The sequence below is a fragment of the Magnolia sinica genome, chromosome 4, assembly GCF_029962835.1.
Source record: "Magnolia sinica isolate HGM2019 chromosome 4, MsV1, whole genome shotgun sequence".
NCBI lineage: Eukaryota > Viridiplantae > Streptophyta > Magnoliopsida > Magnoliales > Magnoliaceae > Magnolia > Magnolia sinica.
In genome coordinates, this window is record NC_080576.1 from 75,584,761 (window position 1) to 75,612,642 (window position 27,882).

At 41.7% G+C, this 27,882-nt stretch overlaps 2 protein-coding genes and 1 non-coding gene across 4 annotated transcripts; 1 reads left to right on the top strand and 2 right to left on the bottom strand.

Annotated features, from left to right (window-relative positions):
- Nucleotides 1-1,329: 1,329 nt before the first annotated feature.
- On the bottom strand, nucleotides 1,330-14,912 carry LOC131243233 (rop guanine nucleotide exchange factor 1-like). Of its 2 annotated transcripts, none has more exons than XM_058242429.1 (5): nucleotides 14,515-14,912; nucleotides 13,979-14,095; nucleotides 12,793-13,343; nucleotides 2,337-2,690; nucleotides 1,330-2,214 (listed from the first exon to the last, which is right to left on the bottom strand). In XM_058242429.1, exons 1-5 carry the CDS (start codon nucleotides 14,798-14,800, stop codon nucleotides 1,786-1,788), a joined length of 1,737 nt encoding a protein of 578 aa, XP_058098412.1. In that variant the 5' UTR covers nucleotides 14,801-14,912; the 3' UTR covers nucleotides 1,330-1,785. The 2 variants fall into 2 exon arrangements, with proteins under 2 accessions (XP_058098412.1, XP_058098411.1); XM_058242428.1 differs by having other exon boundaries at nucleotides 13,979-14,101.
- On the top strand, nucleotides 8,959-9,030 carry TRNAN-GUU (transfer RNA asparagine (anticodon GUU)). The gene has a single exon. It is a non-coding gene; the product is annotated as a tRNA-Asn (tRNA).
- A 1,800-nt stretch (nucleotides 14,913-16,712) lies between the features above and the next one.
- Nucleotides 16,713-17,801, bottom strand: LOC131244169 (rop guanine nucleotide exchange factor 1-like). The gene is made up of 2 exons (XM_058243817.1): nucleotides 17,248-17,801; nucleotides 16,713-16,834 (listed from the first exon to the last, which is right to left on the bottom strand). The coding sequence occupies exons 1-2, from the start codon at nucleotides 17,531-17,533 to the stop codon at nucleotides 16,713-16,715; spliced, it is 408 nt and encodes a 135-aa protein (XP_058099800.1). The 5' UTR covers nucleotides 17,534-17,801.
- Nucleotides 17,802-27,882: the final 10,081 nt, after the last annotated feature.

Consider the following 27,882-nt stretch of genomic DNA (forward strand, 5'->3'; position numbering starts at 1 on the left):
ATTAAGACATGTACTTTAGACCTTATAAATGTTTGGGATTAATTAATCTGAAGTGGTTCTTAGTATTTGTAGTATCTTCCACTATCTACTTAGCTTAATTGCCTGGGCTCAATTTAGGTGTATTGGTTAACTATTTGTGGTAGCTTAATTTCTATCACCCAATGCTTGAAATCGCATCAATTTTGGGTCAAGTCTATCTTATTTGTTCATGCTGTACACATGCCACGTTGGTATTGGATACAATCACGTCCTATGAATAAATAGAGCAAAACTTCTGGATTCCATTGATTGAAAACCCCAGTTGCCAAACACAGTTAATGAATTCCACAAAATTGAAAATCTAGTTGCTAAACACAACTGAAGGTATCCAAATCGCATCAATTTCAAATCGAGGAAGAATCCAATTCCAGATTGCCAAACAACCCCTAGGACTGGTTTTCATGATTACACATGAGAATGCTTTGAAAACTCATCCCAAATGATATGCATAGACAATCTAGGCCATGCAGATTCTACATCTGACTAGTATGTATGAAGGTCAAGCAAAACATCAGACTGTTTTGCAGCTCAGGTGTGCCCCAGTGAAAATCAAGGGTGGGCGTCCCCTCCCACTTTGCTGCCGAAGTAAGAATGCAATTCCTAGTTGCCAAAAAAACCCCAAAAGGACCGGTTACCTTGAGAACCTGTGAGAACCCTTTGAAAACTCATCCCGTGTGACATGCATATGCAATCCAGACCATGCAGACTCTACATCTGACTCAGATGAAGGGTCAAGAAACATCACTGTTTTGCAACTCAGGTGGGCCCCAGTGAAAATCAAAGGTGAGCACCCCCTCCCACTTTGCTACCTAAGGGTTTCATGAGGTAACACGTCTAGTGGACAGACTGGATGTTGTGCATACATCACATTGGATGTGTTCTCAAAGAACAGGATCCCTGGAGAATTTCTCATGCATAGGATATTTACGGAAGTGTATATTCGATTCAGGAATTGAAATTACATGAACCCACTTTAGACACATCCCGCACCCAACACGTACACATCAGCCAGTGACTGAAAGGTTGCGGTCCAAGCCTGAACTTTCTAACAATATTTCTATCACATTCAAGTACATACATTTTACCTCTCGTCTATAGGGAGAAGATCAGCAAGCTGCATTACTTTGGTGGATCATCGCCCATGATTGCATTTGGGGAAGTGGCTTTTTCCCAACGGCATGATTGCACTTAACAATCCACTTACAAGAAATGCTTGGCTCAAACCAGATAACTGAAGCTGTCCCAAGAGATCTCTAGTCACATGCAGGTCAGATTTCAAGCTCAAGAGAATGAAGAAACAGAGACTTGTCATCACAATCAATCCTACATACTGAGCATATTTACATATAAAGACATGAATTTGCATGAAACAGCTTCAAGAAATTCTATCACTTCAGATATACTATTGAAAGTAATGTGGTTAGCGTGAGCTATTTTCTGGTATTAAATCCATCAGGAAAATAGAAAAGAGCTTAGGCATGATAATTTTTCAAGGGGGTGAGAACTCAATTTCAGGACTACAGGCAAAAAGCACAGATAAAATAGACAATTCTCACCAGGCAGCTGATGCGAAACTAAGATCAAAACTTTATCTATGTTATTCCCATTCCTTTACAAGAGGAAAGTCGCCATCCAAACTACTACTCTGATAACTCAGCCTCTGCCATGATTCCTATCCATCTTAGGACTCCGACTACTGATTGCAAATCCAACTCTGTAAGTTGCATTCGGTCAATGCCTTCTCAGTTAGTCACGCTCAGGAGCATCCCCTAAATCCTGTCTCGCACTCAGGTTACCAGCGTATGACCAGGCTCTCTCCACATCGCCAGGAACCATCTTTTCCAGTTTGCCATCCTGTTTAGCCCAAAGATTGCCCTTACCAAGGGAAGGATGTGGCCTTCTCGGGCTACTAACAACTGGACTAGAACAGTAGGTTGGCGTTGCAAACGGTGACATGTAGGGGGTGTTTTGGATTGAGAAAGGGCTGGGTGAAATCCTCTTCTGTATGGGAAGACCCCCCAAGCCTCCCCTTGCAAACATGGAAACTGTCTCTGCTGCCACACATTGCTTGGTTGTGTCATCAACATAAATCAGATCATCGATTCTCGCCATTATGTTGAATGCCAGACTCTCCATAACCCTGGAGTAGCTCTCAAGGATCGACTGGCCTACATCCTGCAAGAAAACAGATATTACTCTCCTTCCCTTAGTTTCTGATGACAGCAAGTTGCTTGAGTAGACCCAAAAGAAATGCTCATTGGAGAAAAGAATATCACATAAAAGAAGAAGAATACAACCTTGTTGTATTGAATCTTGTTCATGTCCAATACTGTCTGAGAGAGGCCAGGGTACCGAAGCCTCAGGCATTGTAGGAGGCTCTCCGCACGTCGTGCTAGAAGATGGCTCTTCTCTGTATCATTAACTAGACCCTTGACCTTACCACCCCACGATGGTCTTCGTGTCTTGGTCCGTTGCAATCGTTTCTTTTGGCTTTTATGGTGCCAAACGTGTATGGCAGCCTCAATCTTGTTTGCTATTTCAAGAGTATGGTGTTCTGATGACAGGTCTAAGCAATCAAGGAGACATTCTGGTGAAAACTGATCAGCCGTTAAGTAGCGGTAGATGATATCGCCGAGACAAGATTTCCCGCTCTGCAGGAGTAACCGAACCCATGAGTTTGCCAATAAGACTAATGACCGATAGCGGCATAAGCTTAGTTTGAAAAACTCTTGATTATTTGAAATCTTTCACAAAATTCAAATCCCATTTAGATTTTCCAATAGTAAACATATTAAATCATGACTGAATATTTCCATGAATTCATAGATGGATAGTGAAGCAAAGTAACATCACCTAGGAACATGAACCTCAAACTACAAGTCAGGTTAATATGCAGGGTTCTTTATGTAATGGTCAGGTCTTCAAGGTTAGGTGGGTTTTTATAATGAGCTTGTAAGTTGGTATAGAAAAGAGAAAAGTAGAAGAAAAGATGAAAATAAGAGAAAAGGGGAGAGAAGAAACTTGAGAAAAGGGAATTGAGAGCTAGGGCTCGTGTTCCCACTTTTCTCTTATAATATTTTATAAATGGATGAAATTACAAAAGTACCCTTAAGTAAACAAAAGCAAAAATAATGAAAATACCCCTTGTACTAAAAACTATGTTCCCAACACATCCCACCAAGACTAAGTGGGCCTAGCCCATAACCACTACCATTAACACTCTGCCTTAAGCTAGAGCATAGATGTCTTGCATGTCTAGCTTGGAGACTAGTTTGTCGATCGGAGATTTTTCAAGAGCCTTAATGAATGAATCTGCAACTTGATCGTGGGAAGAAATATAAGGTGTGTGGATCTCTCCTTGAGATATCTTGTCCCGAATAAAATGACAATTAACCTCTATATGCTTCGTTCTCTCATGAAACACTGGATTGTTGGCAATATGTATCGCATCTTGATTGTTGCAGTGTAAAGACATTGGAACCTAAACTATGAATCTCAATCTTCAAAAGAGACTTTAACCATATAAGTTTACAAGTTGTATATGCCATTGTCTTGTATTCAGCTTCAGCACTTGATCTGGCAATTACATTTTATTTCTTACTTTTCCAAGTAACCACATTACTACCTAGGAAGATGCAATAACCCACAGTTGACTTTCTATCAAATCTCGACCCTACATAATCTGCATCTAAATAACCGGCTACTTGGAGATGGTCATGAGCTCTATATAAAATATTCTTCTAAGGTGAAGATTTCAATACCCGAGGATTCTCATAACTGTTGCTAGATGTGATGTCGATGCAGGATGAAAGCCCTAAGCTAGTATGAATGAATTGAGATCATCAAAAAAGTTAACTAAAGTAATTAGTACTCAAAATTAGGCTTTCCTTCCATAATTTAAGAAAAACCATATCTACAACTAGAATGAAATTCAGACCATAAACGTTCCCACAAAGAGATAATCATAAGATGAAGAGGAAAATGTTCCAATGGGAAGTGAAACTCCCGTCTAGCGTAGGCAATAACTTGATTCGCATGTAAACCCTGCATGCAAATAAAGAATCCCACAATAACATGACTGTTTTCGGAATTGAAGGGAATTAAGGTTTAGATAGGCTAGAATTTGGGGAATTATGCCTTTGGGATTAGGATTGGGAAATTTAGGGGTTTTGGTGTAGAATGGGGGAATTGGGGTTTTTGGATAGCCAAGGGTTAAGAATTTGGAAGATGAGAAATTAGAGATTTAGAGGAATTTCGGGATTTGGCAAATTGGGAAAAATTGGAATCCTTAGTTTAGGTTTTTTTTTTTTTAAAAAAAAAAAAAAAAAAAAAAAAAAAGAAGAAGAAGAAGAAGAAGAAGAAGAAGAAGAAGAAAGGGAAGGATAGCTTTCCAGATCTCTCTCTTATCTATGGATGAGGGAGGCTTGTTATCTCATTTCCTGTATTAGGAAAGAGTCAAGGTTGTGTGGTCTCCTTGTTTTTGAAGGAATCTGGATGAGGAAGAGATTGAAGAGTCTCTAGGCAAGTCTTTGCCTTACCGGGTAGACGAAAATCAGAGGATATGTCACGCCCCGCACTTTGGATATAGAGTGTGCACCCTCAAACCCGAGTTATGGTCCATGACTCATGCACTAAGTGTACATGAATCCGCCTATTATACAATTACTAAGAGGCACAATTTGCATGTATTCTAGATCGTCACCACATTAACATTCATACATCCAGTTGTGTCCACTTCATTTATTAACACTTCATCCATAACATTCACATTCATAAATAAAATTATCAAAACTAGTCTAAGTCCACCCATTTGGGACTTTATTCAACTAAAATAATCAATCATCGTCTAACAAAGTTATGTCTATAAACAGATTTCAAATTTAGTCAAATTAGCAGCAACTAAAATGAATTGAAACTAAAACTCCTGGAATCAATCACATAATCAATTCAGTCGTCCAATGCAGCGAGCTCGTCTTCCGCCAAATACATCATTGGTCTTGAGTTTCATCCACTAACCAGACCTCATTTTCTGGTACCTGATTAGATCATCCTACATCGTCCATCTTTGTACGGTTGTTAATCCACGACGTTAGCTAGCCAAGCTAGTGAGTGAACCCAACATGGTTCATACGTAGCACAATATAATTGAAATAGTGTGTATGCAGTATGAGCATGAATGCAAAGGTGTCATGAAGTGCATGTCAAGTGGGATGATCGTCCACTTGCTTAGGTTGGATATCTGTCAACCCGAAAATTGTACCCTTTAGACATCCATCGTATGTAGGCATGGGCAATCTGTACCCATCAGACATCCACCTAGGTAGACATGGGTAATCATACATCTACTCCGTGAGTAGGCTTCCACTATCAAAGGCATCTGATAACGAATCTACTAGCCGTAACAATCGGGAGATCCCCTAGGAACCCAGGCACAAGGTGTGCATACAGTTATAATGGATGCATGTAGTGCATGCTCAATGTCTATGCATTAACATAATCAGTCGATATATACATCTCTTGCCTCAAGAGGAAACAATTGTTTAATGATTGCAATGGTTTACATGTTCATGTATTCAATTCACATTTACAGTCATAGAGCATAAATCAATATAGAAGAATCATCTTGGCATGTTATTACAGCAACACAATAGGAGATCAATCATGGCAATCATGGCAATCATCACAAACATCTCATATCTTAACCGTATAGGTATGAGACACGTTGGGATTCACTCACCTATTCGTGGTAAGGTCGAATTCATCGAATAGTCGAACACTTGAGAGTTAATGCTCCAAAGTCCTATCAATATTATTCAACATAATACCAACTCAATTAAACTATATCAATATGTGAGGCCAACATTTTGTCAACTCAAGATGGCCCACAATAAATCCTTATGGCCTTGGTGACTATCATATTCAGTTACAGGTCAAAGCAGGGAACTGTCGATTGAGCAAGCCAGCTCGAGAGCCCTTGATTGATCTTCCGATCAATCAACCATGGATCGATGATATTCTGATTTAGCTCCTAAAGTCTCTGAACACTTTTGGCCATTCACGATCAATCGAACTCTGCTCGTCGGCCGATAAAACTTGGTCAGATTAAATAAATTCGCTTACTAGACAAAAACAGTCAAGTTCGGCTGATATGCTCGATCGATCGAGACCGGTCGAGGTTCTCCTCTATCGATCGAACCTAGATATCGATCAATCGAAACAGATCATGAATTATGGTTTTGGTCTCTGTACAAACATCGACCTCATCAATCGATTGAACCCTTCAATCAATCAATCAAAGTCGAACACATTTAATCTATTTCACAATTCATTTTTCTGAAAGTTTTAGGGTTCTCTCACTTTTTCCTTATTTGCACAATTGTAATTCTTCTAGGGTTTGGGTTCAACCCATCTAATGATTTTTCTCATTGTCGGATTTAGGATGACCAAAGGATCGCTTGAATCTAAAACACCAGGAATTCGTAACTAAAAGTTGAAAACTATTTTTCGCCATAAAGTATCGTTATACAAACAATTCACTGATCGTTGTAGAAAATCCCTCTGTCAGATCACTCTAGAATTCAAGGTCCTAACATGACGTGAATTTAAGACCCTCTTATTCGAATTTTCCTAGGCTGAGACAACTGGATTCCTCACGGTTGATCATTCTTGATGTAGAAACTTATTCAAAAACCATTTTCCTTTGTTCAAACTTCTCCCAAGATCCGAACGATGGACATAGGGTGAATCCACCACGTCCATTGGTTGAATCCAGGGTTTTTAGGTAGGAAATTACAAAAAATAATAATAATAATCATAATAAATAATAATAATAATAATAATAACAATAATAATAAGAGAAAATAATGAAAACTTACCAATGGAGACTCTTCTTTCGCAGGGCCTCTCTCTCTCTCTCTCTCTCTCTCTCTCTCTCTCTCTCTCTGTTGTTCTTAGGTTTAGGGTTTTCTGTAGGAATTTCTCGTAGCTTTTCCCTTTAAATAAAGAAATCCCTAAGGGCCTGTTTGGCCAGGCAGATTGGATGGAATTGGATGGTATTAGAGTGGATTGCAGGGATTTCAAGGTAATGATAGCTGCGTCAGTGGATTGGTGGAAGATCTATGGGATTGCTATATCCCGGGATTGCTATATCCAGTCTGTTTGGCACGCCCAACCAATTCCGGGATTAAACCTTCCAATCCCTTTCAATCCCTCTAACCAAACACGTCCCAAGCAATTTTGAAGGGATTAGGGTGGATTGGATGGGATTTAAAGGTAATGATGGTGATGTCAGTGGATTGTCTTAAGATCCATGGGATTGCTATATCCCGGGATCAAGATCCCGAGTCTGTTTGGCATGCCTGGCCAATCCCGGGATCTATCTTCCAATCCCTTCCAATCCCATCCAATCTGCCCAGCCAAACAGCCAAACAGGCCCTAAGAGTGCTTCCACTAACTAGCTAAATGCTTGGTTTTGTTAATAAAGAACAAATCAAATTATTAATTTGCTTCAATCATGGTCTCCTGTGAGTCACAAAAATGGGTCGTTACAAGATAGATGGGTGTGGAAAAGGGAGGGCCACTTCTCAGTTAGCCCCTTCTATGAAGCTATCGCCTCCAACTCAAACCAAGTTTCCACATATGGAAGTAGACCACCCCGCATTCTCTCTCATCTAGTTGGTCCCGAACAACAAGATTCTCACGATTGACCTAAGTAAGAGCAATATGGCCATACTGAATAGTTACCCCATGTGCCTAAGGAATGAAGAATTGCTTGACCATATTCTTACATTGCTACTATGCCCAAGAAATTTTTTGTGGAGAATTATCTTCCTCTTTAAGGAGATTTAGGCCATGCCATACCCCATGTTTGAATTCCTTCAAGCTTTGCACTATGGATGAACAGGGAACATGATGAGATTTTCACTGTGGAAGCTATGGGTGTTAGTGATGTTATGGACAATATGGTTAGAACGTAACGCCCAAACCTTTCTAAACAAGTCGAATCCTCCGGGAATCATCTTTCTCAAGCATGGTATGCCAAAACGGTTATGTAATGGTCGTAACGGCCTTCACGTAATAGTAACAATGGTAACCGTTACATATTACGGCGTTGTAACAGCCGTTACAGAAAAAATGGCCCATAATCGCACCGTAACAGCCCATAATGGGGCCAAACTGACTTTTTCAGGAAAAATAATAATAATAATAATAATAAAATTTGAGGTTGCAACGTTAACGGTAGTGGCCGTTACGGCCATCGACCCACCGTTACCATTATGGAATACCTTGTTCTCAAAGCAAGAAGATATGTGGTGGAATGGACCCATGCAACTAAAATTGTAGGGGTATTCAGCGAAACCCCTTGAGTGTGTAGTAGGCTTTTTGTTTTTGCAATCTTTGGGATGACAACTTATCATCTTTGTAAGCTTTTACTTCTTTAGATAAAATATTCGGAACCTTTCAAAAAAAAAAAAAAAGGAAGGATACAACTAAAAATGAATGCATTTGAGGCAACTTAGGAGTAACACCAATGAGGGAAAGTAGACTTAGATGGTTTGATCATGTGCAACGAAGGTCAAGAACTGCACCGGTTAGAAGTGACTTGGTGGAAGTTAAAGGCTCTAAAGGGCAAAGGGAAGGCCCAAGAGAATGTGGGTGGAGGTAGTAAGAAAAGACTGGGTGATCTGTGGTCAAATTGAGGTTATGGCAATTGATCAAGTGGAATGGGGTAATAGGATTCATGTAGCCAACCCCAATTAAAACATCCCCTTTTTCTTCACTCTTCCAGAACCAGTACAGAAATGGGTGATTTTTCTACGTTGTTTACCTTAGTGACTGGGGGGTTTCGGGGAAGACCGCTCATATTGGTCATGGGTTGAGAGCGGGAGTTGAACTCTATGAGATCTAATCTCCCGTTGTTCCTCAGTAGCTCAATGGTAGAGCAGTTGGTTGTTAACTAATTGGTCGTAGGTTTGAATCCTACTTGGGGAGATTTGATATGAGTGAAACAAAACAGCTTATGAATTCGCAGTAAGAAGATTGATTCTCATTCCCTATGTACAAGAGTAAGGTAGAAGTAATCATAAGCAATGGAAACTGTTTACCCCAAGATTAATTGATTAGTCATCATGGCTTGAAGCGAGTGCAAAAGATCAACTGTATGGAGTTTCTACTATTGTATGTATTACCATACCGGGGATCAATCAAAAATGAATGGACGGTTAGGAACACTAGTGTAGACAAAGGATTAGTAATAGAGATAATGTAAGGTATCCAAAGGGATATTTCTACATAAAAGGAATCATAATGAGGGTTTTAAGTTGGTAAAAATGATCAAGGAGTACTTCCCCATGATTCCGATCTAAAGTATGCTCTTATCCACTGATTAAAGAAATGACTATCAAGAACGACGTAATCCTTTATTTTTTTTTTTTGAATCCCCTCTTCGTAGTGAGAAAGAAGAACAGGAACGAAAGAAATGAAATGCCTATTTCACTTTCCTCGCTTCCGCTTCATTTTCCGCAGTACCATAAGCGGTACCACAAGCCGTACGTTCAACAATTATTATACGCAAAAAGTTGATGACGTTGTTGGGCTAAGGCTTAGAAGAAGAAGAAGAAGAAGATGATGATGATGATGATGACGACGACGACTTCATGTGACCAGTGTTGAGGATCCATCATGTGGGATTAAGTCAAGTGTTAGATTGAATGGCTTCTGAGATATCCCAAGCCAAGCACTTTTGAGAGCACATTATTTCAACCAAGTAGAGGAAAGAATGAAGAAGAGACCATGGTTTGAAAACCCAAAAACACGACTCGACTCCATAGAATATTGAGTCCAGTCGAAGACTTAGAGTCTTGATAGTCATGAGACTCAATGGTATTTTAATATTTTTGAAGTATAACATTGTCGTCTTGACAAGGTTAGTAAAGTTTTGATGAACCTTCTCCAGTTTTGACAAATCAAGTCTGAGTCAACTGAAACTTGATTAGAGACGTATCAAGTCTTGACAAAATTGAGAGCTATTGGTGAAATCTGAAAGAATTAAGTCAGCCGAGTTTTCAAAGCTTGATTAGATACGTATCAAGTCTTGACAAAATTGAGAGCCATTGGTGAAATTGAGAGCCATTGATTAGAGACGTATCCAGTTTTCAAAGCATATTCAAGCACACAAAATGGTGATTTTTTGTTGTCTCATAGAATTGAGCTGTTAAAGACAACCTTATCCTACCCTTTAATATTTATTGATCTAAAAGATGATGGTGCTTGTTGCCAAAAGATTTGAATGGATCCAAACACGCTTCCACTCGGTGAGGCAGAGAAGCATATGGGAATGTTCAGTGAAGTGAGAGAGAAGTTCAAGCTGAAGGCAGATGGAGATCTTAGGTTTTTAGGGTTTGATATATGTTCTTCCTGCAGTCATTCCATAGCCCAACCTGATGAAACGTAAAATCAGTGCATGAATAAACACAAACATTGATATCAAAAACTAATGCATGAGGATAACCAGTCATAGATGCCTACATATACTGCCTACATACACTGCCTTCATGTTCATAGTTAAATGCATGGAAATTGCACCTCAAAGAGAATGGACTTGATTTCAACTGTTGTCTAGATTATGAACAATAGATAAGCAGTGGCACAGGAGTTATGGATGCTATCTAAGAGATTCTACAGAAGTTAGCAACACACGTTCCTACTACGAAAACAATAGTAATCGCCTCAAAACTAATTGGTATCTTGAAGCAATATTTTTAAAAAACTTCAATGGTTGTAGTCCATTGACGAACATCACTTGAAGCAAATTTTGCAAAATTTGCAATGGCTTTAGAAGATAAGTAGGAACTTGGATTTCTGACATTGATGAATCACGTTATGTAAATTTTGCTTAAATCAGTTAAGGAGCAATCAATTGGTATCTTGAACAGAGTAACTATTTTTCGATTTTAAAGAGGATGAGAAGCTAGAAAGCACAAGAGTGGCAATTAGAAGAACATAATAGGGAAACTCAAATATGATAGCAATTTTCCAAGAAAGATCAATGTGTAAAAAAGCAACAGCAAAAGAGCTTTTTCATACTCTAAAACACCATGTGTAATCACCTAATAGATCTTGGGAAGCAGTTCGCTTGAAGCTTTTGAATTGGTTATTGAGGACAAACTGCTAAAGCAATAACAATCATCATGCATTACCATGAGAAAAAAAAAAAAAAAATTTACGATATCATCAAATAATGGACTTTGACTTTATGAAGCTTCTATGGTCATTCACTTCAATGTGACCAAAATAACAACAACACCAGACCTCATACAAGGAAGCTCTGCTAGAGATAGGCTCTAAGTCACAAAAATGGTGTGATGATAGAAGAAGGATTCTCAACAAGATTTGGTACTGGTACTCAAACTGAAGATGGTAATCTGGATGCAGTTCACAGAATATAGTGACATTTCAATGAAAACCCATAGTAATATGCAGTTGTTATTGTAGAATATAAGAAACATATCCATGTCTCAAAGTAACATGCAGTACCGTGCAGCAAATCATAGTAACATGCTATTATATGCAGTTCTAAAGATCATAAATCATAAGACATGAGAATGCTGCCAGTTGGTGTAAAAAGGAATCTCAACAAGATCCAGCACTCAAATTGACGGTAACCTAGATAAAGTAGTTTACAGAATGTAGTGACCTTTCAGTGGAAAATAATATTAATGTGGAGGCAATTGTGAGCAAAACACAATAGTTTCTAAGCCATAAAAGATGCCAAAGAAATTATGAGTGCAAGATTAATAAAATTTCCAATGTAATTCCCTCAGAAAAGGAAAAACAATGATAGCTTCACTTGTAATCCATGAGAGATCAACCTTTTCCATATAAGCACAAAGGCATAAGCTTGTGCATACCACGTAAATAAACCCAACTATGAAATTCTAATAAAACAGAGCATCCCATCTTAGGGATTACACTTAATGCAACATGACAACATTGAACAAACAACCCAGAGTGATGATAGGTACTTTCATCCTTCAAAAAAAGTAAGTGATGATAGGGAAGGAGTTTCCTGCATTGCAAGCTCCAAAGTCATCGAGTGGTTTAACATCAAAGAGAATATGAGATTATCATTGCTGTCTTTGCATTTCTCTCAGCAATATGGGGTCCGATTTTAAACGATGGATTGGCTAACGGCTGCCCGCCAGACATCAACAATCCTCTTTTACCTAGGAACCAGCAGGCATGGAGGCTCCAATTGACACGATTCACATACAACACCGTCCACCCATATCAACCACAAGCCCTACCATTAAATGCACAACCTAAAGGGTGAGCAAACAAATTAGGGTCATGGAGAGGAGCTGCCAAGCAAACTGCTATGCACAAAGCACCCACCCAAATGAAAGGCATGCTCGAGTAGTTGGCAGCTCAAATTAGAAGGGAACCAACTGACATATGATTAGGCTAACTGCACCTCATCGCAGTAATCACACATCAATAGCAAGGGAAATTTGTGAATAACTGATATCTAGAACATGCAATGCCAAACATGCTTATTGAGGACAAAAAACAGTTCACCTCACGTAAATCCAAGAATATCGCCTTTGACTACAAAATGCAGACAACCCCAATTGTCTCTCTTAATTTTTACTCATTTTGAAGGCCAAGATAGGACCGAACTCCCATGGTGTTATCCCATAATATCAAAGGGTAAGATGTAGAGCAATATTATGAGACTGAACAGAGAGTTTGCACCTTTGGCAAGCTTTCAAAATATGCATCGGGAATCTCCATCTCTGCAAGCACACTGCTATTGATTGCCATGGCAGCCTTGAGGATCTGGTTAGCGCATTCCCTACATTGCTGCAATCTCTTCCTCATGTCATCTGACAGCCCTTTTGATGGGACCCTGGGGCACGGGAGCCACCACTTGTCTTCCTGCCTCACTGAAGGCCTACCAGAGGAAGAAGACGATGAAGGATAGGCACCAACATCATCAGCATCACCCACCAGTATCCCACGATCAACATACCAAAATTCTGTGTCCCGAAAGCCGTCAAGCATGCTGAGAAGCATGGCATCGAGCTTCTTGAGAGCCGGGAGGTTGATGTAGAGATCAGAGCGGGGCCGGGCCACCATCACCTCGAAGGTCTTGCCACCACAGCTTCTAGGGAACTCTTGCAAGGAAGGAATGAGTTCAACAATGGAATCGCTGACACACAACAGCCATTCCATTTCACGGCACCACATTGATTTCTTCTGTTGCGCCAATGGTTCCAACCTCCATAGCTCCCCAAAAACAGTTGCTGATATTTATTACCCATAATATTAAGAAAAAATGTAGATAATAATAATAATAATAAGGATTTTGCCAATATCCCCACCTTCATGGGGACATGAATGCTTTTAAGCGACACATGGAGTGTCCAATCATCAATCTGGGCAGCTCATTCATTCATACAATTAGGGGGCAACCTATGGTGAAAAAAAAAATCACGCTGATCAGATGATTATAACCCTTTGATCGGGCCAACTTGTTACAGCCGTCGGTTTTCTACAAGCCATAGATCACATGGTATAATCATCAAACCAAAGTGCTACTTTCGAATCATAAGCAATAAAAAGTTGGATCTATTAAATGGATGTTTCTAAATGATGTTTGGACCTATTTTGCTTCTCTACTCAATTTTGACTGCCCATTTTAAATGCTATTGAGCATACGTTTAGGATCACCCAATTTGCATGATTTTTTCACCATAGCTTATACCCAACTGTATGAATGAATGAACGGCACAGATTAATGATTCAACACTCGGCATGTCACTTAAAAGCATTGGGGACGTTGCTGTCATGCCCACCAAAAAAATAATAATAATAACAACAATCTTTTTTTTTAATAAAATGATTTCAAGTCTTGAAGACAAGGGAAAGGGAAATTCACCAGAGAGATTGGTGATGGCATTTGAGATTGCAAGAGCAGTGCAAACTCCCTTCCCTCCACCAGACATGTCTTCACCAAGGAGAAGCTTCGCGAACCGCTCCTTCATCATCTCAACTTCTGCAACTATGGAGAAAAAATAAATAAACAATGTAAATAGAATACTTTGCTAATCACAACGATGGGAACACCTGCTAAACTAGACATTGTCTCCAATTCTGCAGCAGTGGAGAAAAATGCATCAAATAAAATGAAAATACAACAGCAAATACGATATTTGCTATTATGCACCTCCAGAGACACAGACACCATCTCGACTTTCACAAACTCAAACAACATGGAAAAATAAAAGGCCATCTGCTAACTTGCACCCGTGGAGACAGCTTCTAAACCAGAGGTCCAGAACAAAGTGCGCCCATTAAAATCAGCGGCACAAGTTAGATCGCCCTCCCACAATGCTGAAATGCTAATCTACAGAAAAAAATTCAAAGGGCGAATGAAGGGGAAAAGCACGGGAAAAAAAAAACGAAAGAACGAACCAGATAAATCAGTCTCTCGCTTCTCCCCCTTTCCTTCCCACATGACCACATCTCTGCCGCCGACAGCAAGCATCAGTTCCGGCGCCGGTGCCGAGGAAACGGACTTTCCGGCAGCGAGAGCAAGAGACGCCGGAGAGCTCGAAGCGGCGTCAGCATCGGCGCTGTACTGGCGACCGGAGAAGCTGCTGCAGCTCTCGGACTCGCTCACATCAGCGCTCAAGCTGTAGCTTCCGAACCGTTCGCTCTGCTGGTCGAAAGCGTCGTCGTCAGACGAAACAGTCCCCATCGAGGAAATGCAGAAACCCTAGCTCAATTTCGCTCCGACGAAGAGAAGAATGCTGAATGCAATGCAGCGATTCAGGAACCTGTACCACCCATCTACCGTACTCCCATGCGCAGAATGGGATTGTATCCGATCCCGGATATTTTCATCGTCTTCTGAGATTTGCGGCGGCGTTACTGCAGCTGCAGGTGCTGCAACGCGTGAAAAGCAAAAGCGAAAAAAGCACGCTGCACCTCTCACTCCGACGGAAGAAACTGAAAAAGAAATGCGAGGTGCACTCGCGCGAGTGTGTTTCTCTTGGCTGGCCACTCATTTGTATAGCGGCATACGTGCAACCCATCGGAGTTGTTCAACAGGCCGAAACTGGCGCTGCATATCTCCTCAGTAAAAAGTATGATCAGATCATCTCGTTGATCATGCATATCCTTTAACGCGGACCATTCAATTAATTTTCTTTCAATTATCCATTCAGTTTCACAAATTAGATAATCTTATCAGCATATTTTCTTAACAAGGAATGTTAATATGATTGGTCCCACATGATCAACGGATCAGATATTTATAGCCGTATATAGCACCGGCATGCGGGAGCTAGGGTAACAGAAAACAGTCGCGCGAGTGACATTAATAAGGCTATTGAAAGTAAAAGGAGACGCCGCTTGCAGATTCCCTTCCGGACTAACAGTCTTCGGCTTGTCTGCGCGCCCATTTTGGAGCCCTTGCCACGTCGTTATCCACGTCGGATTATTTCTTGCTTGTGAGATACTGGAATTGGCGGACTGAATAACATGCACTATAGGTTACTGACTAAGCTATGTGGTGCCCACTCTGATGTATGTATTTTATCCACACCGTCCATCCATTTTACCAGCTCATTTTTTGGCATAAAACAAAAATTAAAGTATATTCAAGGATCAAGTGAACCACACCACAGGAAATAGTGTAGATAACGTCGTTGACTGTTGAAACTTTTCTAGGGCACGGTCATGTTTATATGTCATCCAAACTGTTCTCAATGTCACCAAGAACTGGATGAAGGGAAAACACAAATAAAATTTTGATCCAAAGCTTCCGTGGCACCCAATAAGTTTTCAAGGTACGTGTGCAATTCACACAGTTTCCTATATTATTTCCACTACTTGACTTTGGGTATACTTCAATTTTGGGCTCATGACAATAAATAATCTACTAAAACAGATGAACGGCATGGATAAGACACATAAATTAAGGTGGCCCCACGGAGTTTACTCAGTACGAATCGCAATCTGCTTCTGTGGGAGACTGTTGGTCCGACTCGGACCAAAGAATCATGGTGACACCACGACCCACGTGGGTGCAGCAGGTTGTCGTGGGTTTGGAATCTTAGGTCTTAAGGCATTTGAATGGCTAGAAGTAACAATGATGGTGGTTACATGCTCGCGGGAAATCTTGGTGGGCCCTTTTTCTTCGGCGATCCGACCCGGAGGCTATAGCTCCGTGGACACTTCTAAAATTGCTCACATTGAATGATACCAGACGTTCGTTTCTTCGTATATTTTCTGGATTGAAGCTACTTTTGTTACCAGAAAAGCTTAATACCTACGCAGAGCATGATCGATGATCCACGGTAGGGCCTCTATGGTTGAATGTATTTCAGGGAAGTTACAGTGTATTTTAGGCTTTTAAAATATTAATTACGTGCTACATGGATTTGTGATGGAATGGATGCTGTATCACGTTAACAGTAGCAACTTTTGGGTAGGGAAAATAAGATGGGCTCTAGAAGTCCCACCATGATGAATGTGTTTTGTCATGCTGTCCATTCATTTGGCCCTATCATTCCGAGGTCTAATTCAAAAAATAGACAGATCTAAAGCTCAGATAAACTACACCATCGGAAAAGCATTTAAATTGTTAGTATTCAATCTCTAATATTTTATGGATTGGTGATGGCATTTGAGATTGCAAGAGCAGTGCAAACTCCCTTCCCTCCACCAGACATGTCTTCACCAAGGAGAAGCTTCGCGAACCGCTCCTTCATCATCTCAACTTCTGCAACTATGGAGAAAAAATAAATAAACAATGTAAATAGAATACTTTGCTAATCACAACGATGGGAACACCTGCTAAACTAGACATTGTCTCCAATTCTGCAGCAGTGGAGAAAAATGCATCAAATAAAATGAAAATACAACAGCAAATACGATATTTGCTATTATGCACCTCCAGAGACACAGACACCATCTCGACTTTCACAAACTCAAACAACATGGAAAAATAAAAGGCCATCTGCTAACTTGCACCCGTGGAGACAGCTTCTAAACCAGAGGTCCAGAACAAAGTGCGCCCATTAAAATCAGCGGCACAAGTTAGATCGCCCTCCCACAATGCTGAAATGCTAATCTACAGAAAAAAATTCAAAGGGCGAATGAAGGGGAAAAGCACGGGAAAAAAAAAACGAAAGAACGAACCAGATAAATCAGTCTCTCGCTTCTCCCCCTTTCCTTCCCACATGACCACATCTCTGCCGCCGACAGCAAGCATCAGTTCCGGCGCCGGTGCCGAGGAAACGGACTTTCCGGCAGCGAGAGCAAGAGACGCCGGAGAGCTCGAAGCGGCGTCAGCATCGGCGCTGTACTGGCGACCGGAGAAGCTGCTGCAGCTCTCGGACTCGCTCACATCAGCGCTCAAGCTGTAGCTTCCGAACCGTTCGCTCTGCTGGTCGAAAGCGTCGTCGTCAGACGAAACAGTCCCCATCGAGGAAATGCAGAAACCCTAGCTCAATTTCGCTCCGACGAAGAGAAGAATGCTGAATGCAATGCAGCGATTCAGGAACCTGTACCACCCATCTACCGTACTCCCGTGCGCAGAATGGGATTGTATCCGATCCCGGATATTTTCATCGTCTTCTGAGATTTGCAGCGGCGTTACTGCAGCTGCAGGTGCTGCAACGCGTGAAAAGCAAAAGCGAAAAAAGCACGCTGCACCTCTCACTCCGACGGAAGAAACTGAAGAAGAAATGCGAGGTGCACTCGCGCGAGTGTGTTTCTCTTGGCTGGCCACTCATTTGTATAGCGGCATACGTGCAACCCATCGGAGTTGTTCAACAGGCCGAAACTGGCGCTGCATATCTCCTCAGTAAAAAGTATGATCAGATCATCTCGTTGATCATGCATATCCTTTAATGCGGACCATTCAATTAATTTTCTTTCAATTATCCATTCAGTTTCACAAATTAGATAATCTTATCAGCATATTTTCTTAACAAGGAATGCTAATATGATTGGTCCCACATGATCAACGGATCAGATATTTATAGCCGTATATAGCACCGGCATGCGGGAGCTAGGGTAACAGAAAACAGTCGCGCGAGTGACATTAATAAGGCTATTGAAAGTAAAAGGAGACGCCGCTTGCAGATTCCCTTCCGGACTAACAGTCTTCGGCTTGTCTGCGCGCCCAATTTGGAGCCCTTGCCACGTCGTTATCCACGTCGGATTATTTCTTGCTTGTGAGATACTGGAATTGGCGGACTGAATAACATGCACTATAGGTTACTGACTAAGCTATGTGGTGCCTACTCTGATGTATGTATTTTATCCACACCGTCCATCCATTTTACCAGCTCATTTTTTGGCATAAAACAAAAATTAAAGTATATTCAAGGATCAAGTGAACCACACCACAGGAAATAGTGTAGACAACGTCGTTGACTGTTGAAATTTTTCTAGGGCACGGTGATGTTTATATGTCATCCAAACTGTTCTCAATGTCACCAAGGACCGGATGAAGGGAAAACACAAATAAAATTTTGATCCAAAGCTTCCGTGGCACCCAATAAGTTTTCAAGGTACGTGTGAAATTCACACATTTTCCTATATTATTTCCACTACTTGACATTGGGTATACTTCAATTTTGGGCTCATGACAATAAATAATCTACTAAAACAGATGAACGGCATGGATAAGACACATAAATTAAGGTGGCCCCACGGAGTTTACTCAGTACGAATCGTAATCTGCTTCTGTGGGAGACTGTTGGTCCGACTCGGACCAAAGAATCATGGTGACACCACGACCCACGTGGGTGCAGCAGGTTGTCGTGGGTTTGGAATCTTAGGTCTTCCATGAGAAATTTCACACATCCAACACACTCTCTCAACTTCAAGTGTGGCCCACCCTCTCATTTCCAATCTCAACCATTCATCTTTCATCAACCTCCGTTAAAAGTGAAGGTAAGGAGCTAAGGATCCAAGGGAGCAAGGAGAAGGAAGATAAGGTGGGTGATTTGCCATTATTTTAAATTTTAGGGCCCACTTGTTTGTGGGACCCATTTGGATGTATGTGATTTAATCAAGATGGCCCATAGTGGCGGGGTTCCTCTATCTCACCATGTATCTCTCTCTCTATCTCTCTCTCTTTCTTTCTTTGTAATGGTGTGGATCCCACCAATATGTGTTACATCTCCCCCGTCCATCTACATCAGACGGTGTGGCCCACTCTATTACAGGTGATGATCCGCACCATCCACTGTTTGGATGGGCCTAATGCATCTTTATAAATATATATATATACATATATGTTATATTTTATATATGTATATAATATATAATATAATATGTATTTATATACATATATAATATAAGGTATGTATTATATGTATACATGTATTTATATTGGTGGGCCACGTCCATGTGGGGCCCGCCACAATGAAGTGATTATGTAAGTCGTCCAGTGTCCAGGGACGCTGGACGTTGGCAACGTAAAGTGTAAAGTACCATTTCCCCTCTCAATATTTATATTTAAGATATTAATTATTCTCCCCACCAAGCCTTTTGAAGGGCACATGGGGTGGCTGATCAATCCAAGCCGTCCATTCTTCTTTTAACTACTAGCAAGCTATGGAGCATTAGGCCGATCAGATGATCCTAATCCCTTGAATAGGGCTATTTTGTTACAACCGTGGGTTGCTTGTGAGCCATACATCATGCTAATAGAATAATCGAATTAAAGTGTTACTTTAGAATTATAAGAAACACAAAGTGGGATTTATCTGCTAGAAGTTGCAAGATGAAAACTGGACCTGTTTTGTTGGTGGTTAATCTTGACTGTCCATTTTGATACCATTGATCGGAAGGTTAAGATTAGACAGACGAGCTGGGGTCACGGCCCCAACTGTGGGCCCCACTTTGATGTGTTCGACCATCAGCACCGTGCATTTGATGGGTCCCCACGGACTAGCCGTCCATCCCAAAAATTAGCATTATATGGAACTCAGGTGGGCCACACCATCTAAAAGCATGTGAAGACATGCCAAAACATATAAAATCACTTGGTGGGGCCTACCTGAGTTTTGAACGTTGCTAAAACTTAGTTTGGACCGTCAACTAGGTGGGACTCACCTAATGGGCGGGCTGGATCTGTGGACCACATCACAGCGGGCCCTAGGTTGGGTGGCCTCATCAACGTTAATGGCAAATAAACATTACTGTGGTGCCTCGTCCAGACCGGGTTGTACAAAAAAAAATAAACATTACGGTGGGCCCCTCCACCTCGTGGCCCTGTGTGATCAGGTTGTATGAAAAATAAACATTTCAGTGGGCCCTTGGCCCACACAACCCCATCAACAGGTTGTATGGAAAATAAATATTACAGTGGGCCCTATCCAGGCCCATATCACCTTATGAATAGTTTGGATGTCAAATGAATAGCACAGTGGGCCCTATCCAGGCCCACGTGACCTTATGAATAGATTGGGTGATAAATAAACAGTATAGTGGGCCCTACCCGGGTCCACATGTCCATATGAACAGTTGGTTGGAAAATAAACATTATGTTGGGCCCTAGGTTGCTTAGAAAATAAACATTACTGTGGGCCCCGGTCTGAATGACCTTAACAATGGGTTGGATGGGAAATAAACATTATGGTAGGCCCCTCATGGGACCCACTTATGTATGTGTTGAAAATCATACCCTCCATTAGAGTGGGCTCCATCATGATGCATGTGTTTCATCCAATTGTCCAACCATTTTGGAGATAATTTAAGGCCCATTTTATGAGGCCCATTGTGATGTATGCAAGCCCATGTGACTAGGCCCATGTGGATGCATTTGTGGCCCGTCATTGAGGCCTACCTTGATATGTATCTGTGAGACCCATGTATAAGGCCATTTGATGTATTAGAGGCCCAATGGGATGTACATGAGGCCCATTTCATGATTTATGTGTTGACCCTTATAACGGGCCACGCCTTGGAAGCAATGCTGGTTTGACGTCCACATTGATAATGTTGGTTAAATGTCCGCATTATAACTCTCCCCAAGGCCCACTGATAGGCCCATACTTGTTTTAATAGGCCGTCTAGGCCCGTCTCCATTATACCTAGAGCACATCTCTTTATACATGTTTAGTATAGATCCATGATTCATGATCATTCGCACCATATATATGCCTGATGTGAGGAGTGACCGATCATAGTATATACCTTTGGATAGACTGTTTATGGGCTCCCTGATAGGCAGAGTTGCCTCATATAAGTGCATGGTATATACAGGGCTGTTGCATGATTGATAGTGTGATTCATGCACTTGCATTTGTGTGATTGTAGTTACTGTATGCCCTAGCCACATCAGGGCCATAGCCTCCACAGACACATCGTGGATGGCAGGATTGGAAACCGGAAATATTTGGTTCTAGCATACGGGCGCCATAGACGTCCCTGGGTGAAAATCCCTAAACCCGATGGTACCAGAGGATGACTCCAATGTCGAGACCGAGTGGATATATGAACGCACGAGGGCCGAATACCAGGAGGCCGCGTCTCCCACTGTGTCGTGGTCGGTTGGAAAGGGGTGTGGCCTTACTCGCCCGAGGGTAGGGGGCAATACTAGGCTGAGTTTGACCAGCTCGCGAATGGGTCCGCTATCGACGTGCCGGATAGGTATTGGCAGACTATTGGCCAGGCGGATAGTGAGGTTTCTTACACTCACTTGGACTGTGCGGCTAGGAGAGCGACAGTGCCATTTGGAGTGTATTGAACCCCGGTGATTATCCAGAATGAGAACTGTACTGATACATGATGAGGATTGGCATGCTTGAGTTGCATCTCGCATCGCATGGTCGTATTATGGCCGATGGCATTCATATATTGCACCGCATAGCCTTGGTACGGCTGATTGCATTCATGTACTCATCGCCATGATTTCGCATTACTCTGACCTTGCATTTTGAGCACGCTTATATTGCGCACATACTTACACCACCCTCTAAGCTTTCTATAAGCTTATGCACGATTGATGCGTGCAGGTGACGCCAAGACGCAGTCGCAGCCATAGTCTCGCCGTAGTTGGACCGTGCAGACGAGCCTTGGAGTTTCTATCTTTTGCACTACATTGTATTTTCCCTTTCTGTCGCATTGTACTAAAAAGTTTTTGATCATAGTGGATTTTGTAGTGGTGTTCTTGTGGTTATTGTTGTGGGTTATACTTTTGTTATGCTCATTATGAATCAGACTGATGATTTGAAATCCTCCTTATAGTATCCCAGGATTGGAACCTGGTGAATGGGTGCCGGGATCCGAAAATGGGGTTCTATGGAGGCTGTCGGCGCCGGATTCGGCCATCGAAAATTTTGTGAGCCCAGTTTCCGAGTTCGGGGCGTGACAACTACTTTATAAATGTTTACAATTTATTGAAAGTAATGAATTTAGGTAAAATATAATTGACAATAATTACTTTATAAACTGACTTTATTTGTATTCCTTAGCAATATTTTCGTCTAAAGTTTTTTTTTTATCTCGTGGATTCGAAGTTTCTCATGGATTTCAATTTATCACATAGGAAGAAGAAAATAATTTCTTCCTTCCCTTTCCGCCATGCACTAGTTATGCCATTATGTTACCATTGGATTAGTAGATATCTATTTGATTGTTAAAAATTAAAATTATCTAATGGTTTTATTTCAAGAAATAAGGTTCCACTAATAAGAAGTCAAATTTATTCACCTAATTTGTTTTAATCTGTACCGTTCCTTAGACTCCCGCGATCCTCCCGGTCGAATTCCGGCGACCCGCGACCTATAACCGGCGTTTGGGCGCTACCCAAAGTCGCATCCCGTATATCTGAGTCGACTCAACCCAAGACTTATACCCTAACAACCGCGTCGTCGCCGTGGTTCCAATGCCACATCTCACGCGCCAATGCGATACCCAGGCCAGGAGTAGTGGGCCCGCGTATATTTCGAAAAAACGCCGCGCGTTGCGAATCCCGAGAGAATCTATACCCAATCTATTACATCAATCAATCAAGTGCAAGCATGTACTCAACCAATACCTAGCCCATCCCCCTCTTACACAACTCATCCCCAAAGTCAACTCTCTCTCTCTCCACCCATCCCTTTCTTACACCTCACCATCCCTCTCTCCCATCCATCCCATCCTTTTCATCCCATCACCCCTCTCTCTCTCATTCTCTACCCATTCCCCAAGCAACCCCAAGAGTGTGGACATCCAAGCTTTCTAAGTAGAGAAAAGAGAGAACCCCAAGTGTGACCCACTCCCTACCACCCAATCTCCCATCCTAGCCATCCATACTTCATCATCTTTCATCAAAATCAAAGCCAAGGAGCTAAAGAAGCCAAGGGATCAAGAAGGAGTGCAATCGGTGGGTGATTTTAAGATATCCACCGTTGATTTTCATTTGAGGGCCCACTTATGATGGGACCCATTTTGATGTATATGTTGTAAACAAAGAGGGGCCCATAGTGGTGGGGTCCCTCCATTGCGTCGTCTCTCTCTCTCTCCATCTCTTTCATTTCTTTTGGTGATGATGTGGCCGTGTGGCCCACCTGGATGGACCCCACCATGAAGTATGCATTTTATTCATGTTGTCCACCTGCGTGGACCCCACCTTGCACCCGTATCTCATCCAGGCTATTCGCCCGTTTACTGGACATTAACATCCCTAGATGAAACAAAAATACAAATATCGGCTTCTTCCAACTGGTGGATCCCACACGTGTGGACCCACCTCAATGTATGCGTATATCTCAGCCGTCCAACAGCTGGACGCTATTATTTGGTGTCTGCAAGTTCTGTGGGCCCCACCGTGTAAATGTGTTAAATCCAGGCCGTCCATCTCTGGTTGGCCAGCACCCCCCTAGTAGGTCTTGATGTCAACAAGTCCTGTGGGCCCACCGTGAGCACGTGTGATATCCCAACTGTCCATCTGTTGGATGAGCAGCCTATGGCTGTTGGATTGACGTCAGCAAGTTCTGGGGGTCCCGCATGATGTATGTATTTCATTCCATGCCATCCATCCGTTTCATCCATGACGTCCATCTGCATGGGCCCCATTAGCTAGATTAGTGGTTCTAATCATGAGGTCTGTATTATATCAGACCGTCCATCTGAGGGTCTAATCATGAAGTATGTGTTATATCCTAACCGTCTGTCTATCTGGACATGGACCCCACACCAGCCATATAGCTGTTGTATGACGTCAGCAGGTTATGTGGGTCTGATCTGAGGTATGTGTTAAATCTAGACTGTCCATCTGCTGGTGGGCCAGCTGCCCAGCCATATGGCTTCTGTATTGACGTCAGAAGTTCTGTGGGTTTCATCCCCACCGTCCGTTCGCTGGACAAGTGGGTCCCACCTTTAATGCATGTATTGTATATCAGCACCGTCCAACTGGACAGTGTATAACGCCCTGAAAATCGGGAGTTGAGCAGGAGCCCAACTCCCGAGTTCCAATACATCACTTATGCAACATAGATAATAATGATTAAATGTTGTCCATATTAACGCATTAAACATGAGTGGGATTATACCAAATCGGCATATCATACTCTAGAGACAGTTAGATTACACAAGCGAAAGACTGTGATAAGTATATAGAACATATAAGTGATTGTAAGTCTCCTGAGTATGATCATGTTACCAGGTCAATTAATTATATGTAGAATTTCAAAATATACAAAATGTGTAAGTCATCTAGCTAGTATCCCAGTAATCCTCGTCGATCAGAACATGGTCTACATAGACCCGTCTGATAACTGCATGTAGGAGAACTCCTCATCGCCATAAAAATCAGGCTCCGCCTCGTAAGCATCACCGTCATCTGCAACTAAACCAGAGTCTAGTTGGTGTTTTAAAATACTGTCCGAGAGTAGGAGTGAGTGATCAACTCACTGGTACTATAAGGCGAAGGTTAACATGTTATCAACTCAACCAAGCAGTAATGATAAAGCAATACAACAATCATAGCCTAAGTACTCTTGTTAATACAGAAATGGTATACGATAATGATGTATGCCCTCGCCTACACTTCCTCAGCAACATCATCTCACTATCGTGGCATGCACTACTCCGGACACGTGCACTTCCTCACCAAAGTACCGTGCAATGCGAATGCATGATCATGTTAGCCAAGTTCTTATTTAGGTTTATTCAAACAGCATATTCGGGAAGCTAAGGTACCTCCCTTATATCATTACTCAAACAATGATCCATCTAGTGTCGTCAATCCTAGTCAATCACATACGATGTGCATGTTCCAGGTCGCCACGGAGAGGCTTGTCACCTCAGCGCAGGCCTGGTTTATACGCAAGGTCACTACGGAAAGGCTCATCACCTTAATGTAGTCCTAGTGTATACTTGAGATCACTACGGGAAAGGCTCGTCACCTTAGCGTAGGCCGACAGCTCGAATATAGTGTCTCATTGGTCACTACGGGGAGGCTCGTCACCCCAGCGTAGGCCGACAGCTCCACCACAATTTTCCATACCACCATGCCCAGCTCATGAGTGTATGTGGATCGAGGTACCAAAGTTAAACGGGCTTTTCACTGGTAAGTTGGTACCTTAGGTTCAAGCAGCAACGTCCATACATGGTGAACATGCATTAGGCCAATCGAGTTGCTTAACGAGCTCGACTGGTACGAGTGTACGTTGAATTAATCAACATGGAGTGCGTAAGCATTCCGCATGGCCTAACCACTGTCGACAATCGGCATACGACTCAGATTCATCAAACGTGTCTTATATGGTGTAACAACCTCGACCACTAATTTGGGAATTCATTACCGATTGCCTGGACTACATCGTAATACCAATCACACTCCAAATAATAGCATTCGCATATGATAATCTAAGACAGCATGTGACAACAAAATCTAAACATAAATCTCATTCGAGCATTTCAACAAACACATACTACACATATCATCATACATAGGCATCTCATCTGTAAATCACGTAATAGTAAGATAGGTTACATAAAGGAAACTGTAACTATATATAAGGGGATTGAGAATCATATCTCAACACCCTCATTAAGTACATTACATCATGTATTTTCTCATTTGGGCATTTTATCAAACACTTAAGCTACATATATTAACATACATGTAATATAGCAGTTATAACAGGCATTATAGCAAATCCTTTCACAAGGAAGTTGCCACACGTACAACAATCATGTACCCTTAAACATAGATCATGGGAAGCACAAATCATAATTCCATACTCATACAAACATTTCAACAAACACATGGAATGCATTTATTTTAACATAGTTCATATATGTGTGTAATACGTAGAAAATATCGTATCTAAGCATATGTGATAGCAATCAAGTCAGACATAAATCATTGCTGACATTGAAAGCCTTGAAAACTATAACCTAAATGTTTATCGTTCGCACCTTTTGCCGGTAAACTCGTAACGATCTCAGTTTAAACACTAAGTCCTCGCCTACGGCACAATGACAACCTATAGTATGAAATAGGTTAACTACTTCACCATTTACTCAATTTGAATCCCTAAAACAGATTAGGGTTAGGATTTTTTATCCAAAAATGGAATCAAAATTGCCAGTATAGCGACACAGAAGCGATAACTAAGTACGTGGAGTAGTGGGATCGAATCCCAGGAACAAACCCTAACTCTCTCTCTCTCTCTCTCTCTCTCTCTCTCTCTCTCTCTCTTCTCCTCACTTTCTTCTTCTCTTTTCTCTCTTCTCTCTCCTAGGGTTTTAAAATTCGTATGGCAAGGGGGAGAGAGGGTTTAAGGCCCTTATATAGGCCCGGGACTAATGTAAATGGCCCCAAGGCCAGGGTATACTTAGGTTATAGACAAAAGTTGGTTCTTTCGGTCCAACGGAGCACATCTAGAGGCCCCTTTTCTGCGTACGGTCTAGGAAAAGTTCTCTGACATTGGATCTAGGTCAAGTTAAGTTTTCGGTCCGACCGGATTTACAGATCGACCGCGGAGGATCAGTTTCAGTTCAACGGTCACCGTTACCCGATCAGGGCCACAAGTACACTGACATGTATTGAAAATTTTTCCAGATCTGAGGGTGTAGTTGGGTCAGAATATGATGGTCTGAATTCTTAGATTTGGCATGCAAGTGAACAGCTTAATTCACTTAAGTTTCAGTTCACTTCCTAAAGATATTAGCGTTTCTCACACACTTCGCTCCGGGCTTAAGTTATGCGTTTCTGGATACTATTAGGGTTTGATTTCCAAGATGGTTGTCGAGCCCAGTAAGGCGGTCATAACCGTATAGTTTTATGGTAATCAGACTTTCAACGCGCGGTCCAGGTCCGATACGGAGTTTTATGATGCTCCCGAAAGCAACTGGGTTTTGAGATTGATCCTACGTTTTTAGGTAATGTGGCATTAACGATTCTGCTAGTTTTGGGTCTTGTAGTTCATATTTAAAGTGGTTAGAGCTAATTTCACACATAATCTAGTTTAACACTTAGTTAATTCTCATTTTATTTCTAAAGAATTTGGTCTTAGTGATTTCTGCCTGAGGTGGTCCTCGGGTCTTTGTACGGATTTTTTCGAGACATTACACAGTGCCATGTGGGGCCTACCTTGATGTATGGGTCTTATCCTGTACCGTCCAGTAGCTGTTAGATGGTGGGACCCACCGTTGATGTATATGTTCCTCATCCACACCGCCTATCAGGTGGACCACACCGCAAAACCATTGGAGGATCGAACGTCTACTATTGAAACCCATTTGGGGTCATAGAAGTTCTAGATCAATATGGAATTTTTTTTCCTCTTAATTCAAGTCTTTGTGACCTTGTGAACAGAT

Excerpts from the sequence above, each read along its gene's own strand:
- LOC131244169 (XM_058243817.1), bottom strand. The coding sequence starts at position 17,533 with ATGGGGACTGTTTCGTCTGACGACGACGCTTTCGACCAGCAGAGCGAA. Across the intron at positions 16,835-17,247 it reads GCGAGAGACTGATTTATCTG|TTGCAGAAGTTGAGATGATG; the intron begins GTTCGTTCTTTC and ends TTTTCTCCATAG.
- LOC131243233 (XM_058242428.1), bottom strand. The coding sequence starts at position 14,800 with ATGGGGACTGTTTCGTCTGACGACGACGCTTTCGACCAGCAGAGCGAA. Across the intron at positions 2,691-12,792 it reads ATTTTGAAAGCTTGCCAAAG|AGCGGGAAATCTTGTCTCGG; the intron begins GTGCAAACTCTC and ends TTACTCCTGCAG. Across the intron at positions 2,215-2,336 it reads ACAAGATTCAATACAACAAG|GATGTAGGCCAGTCGATCCT; the intron begins GTTGTATTCTTC and ends GTTTTCTTGCAG.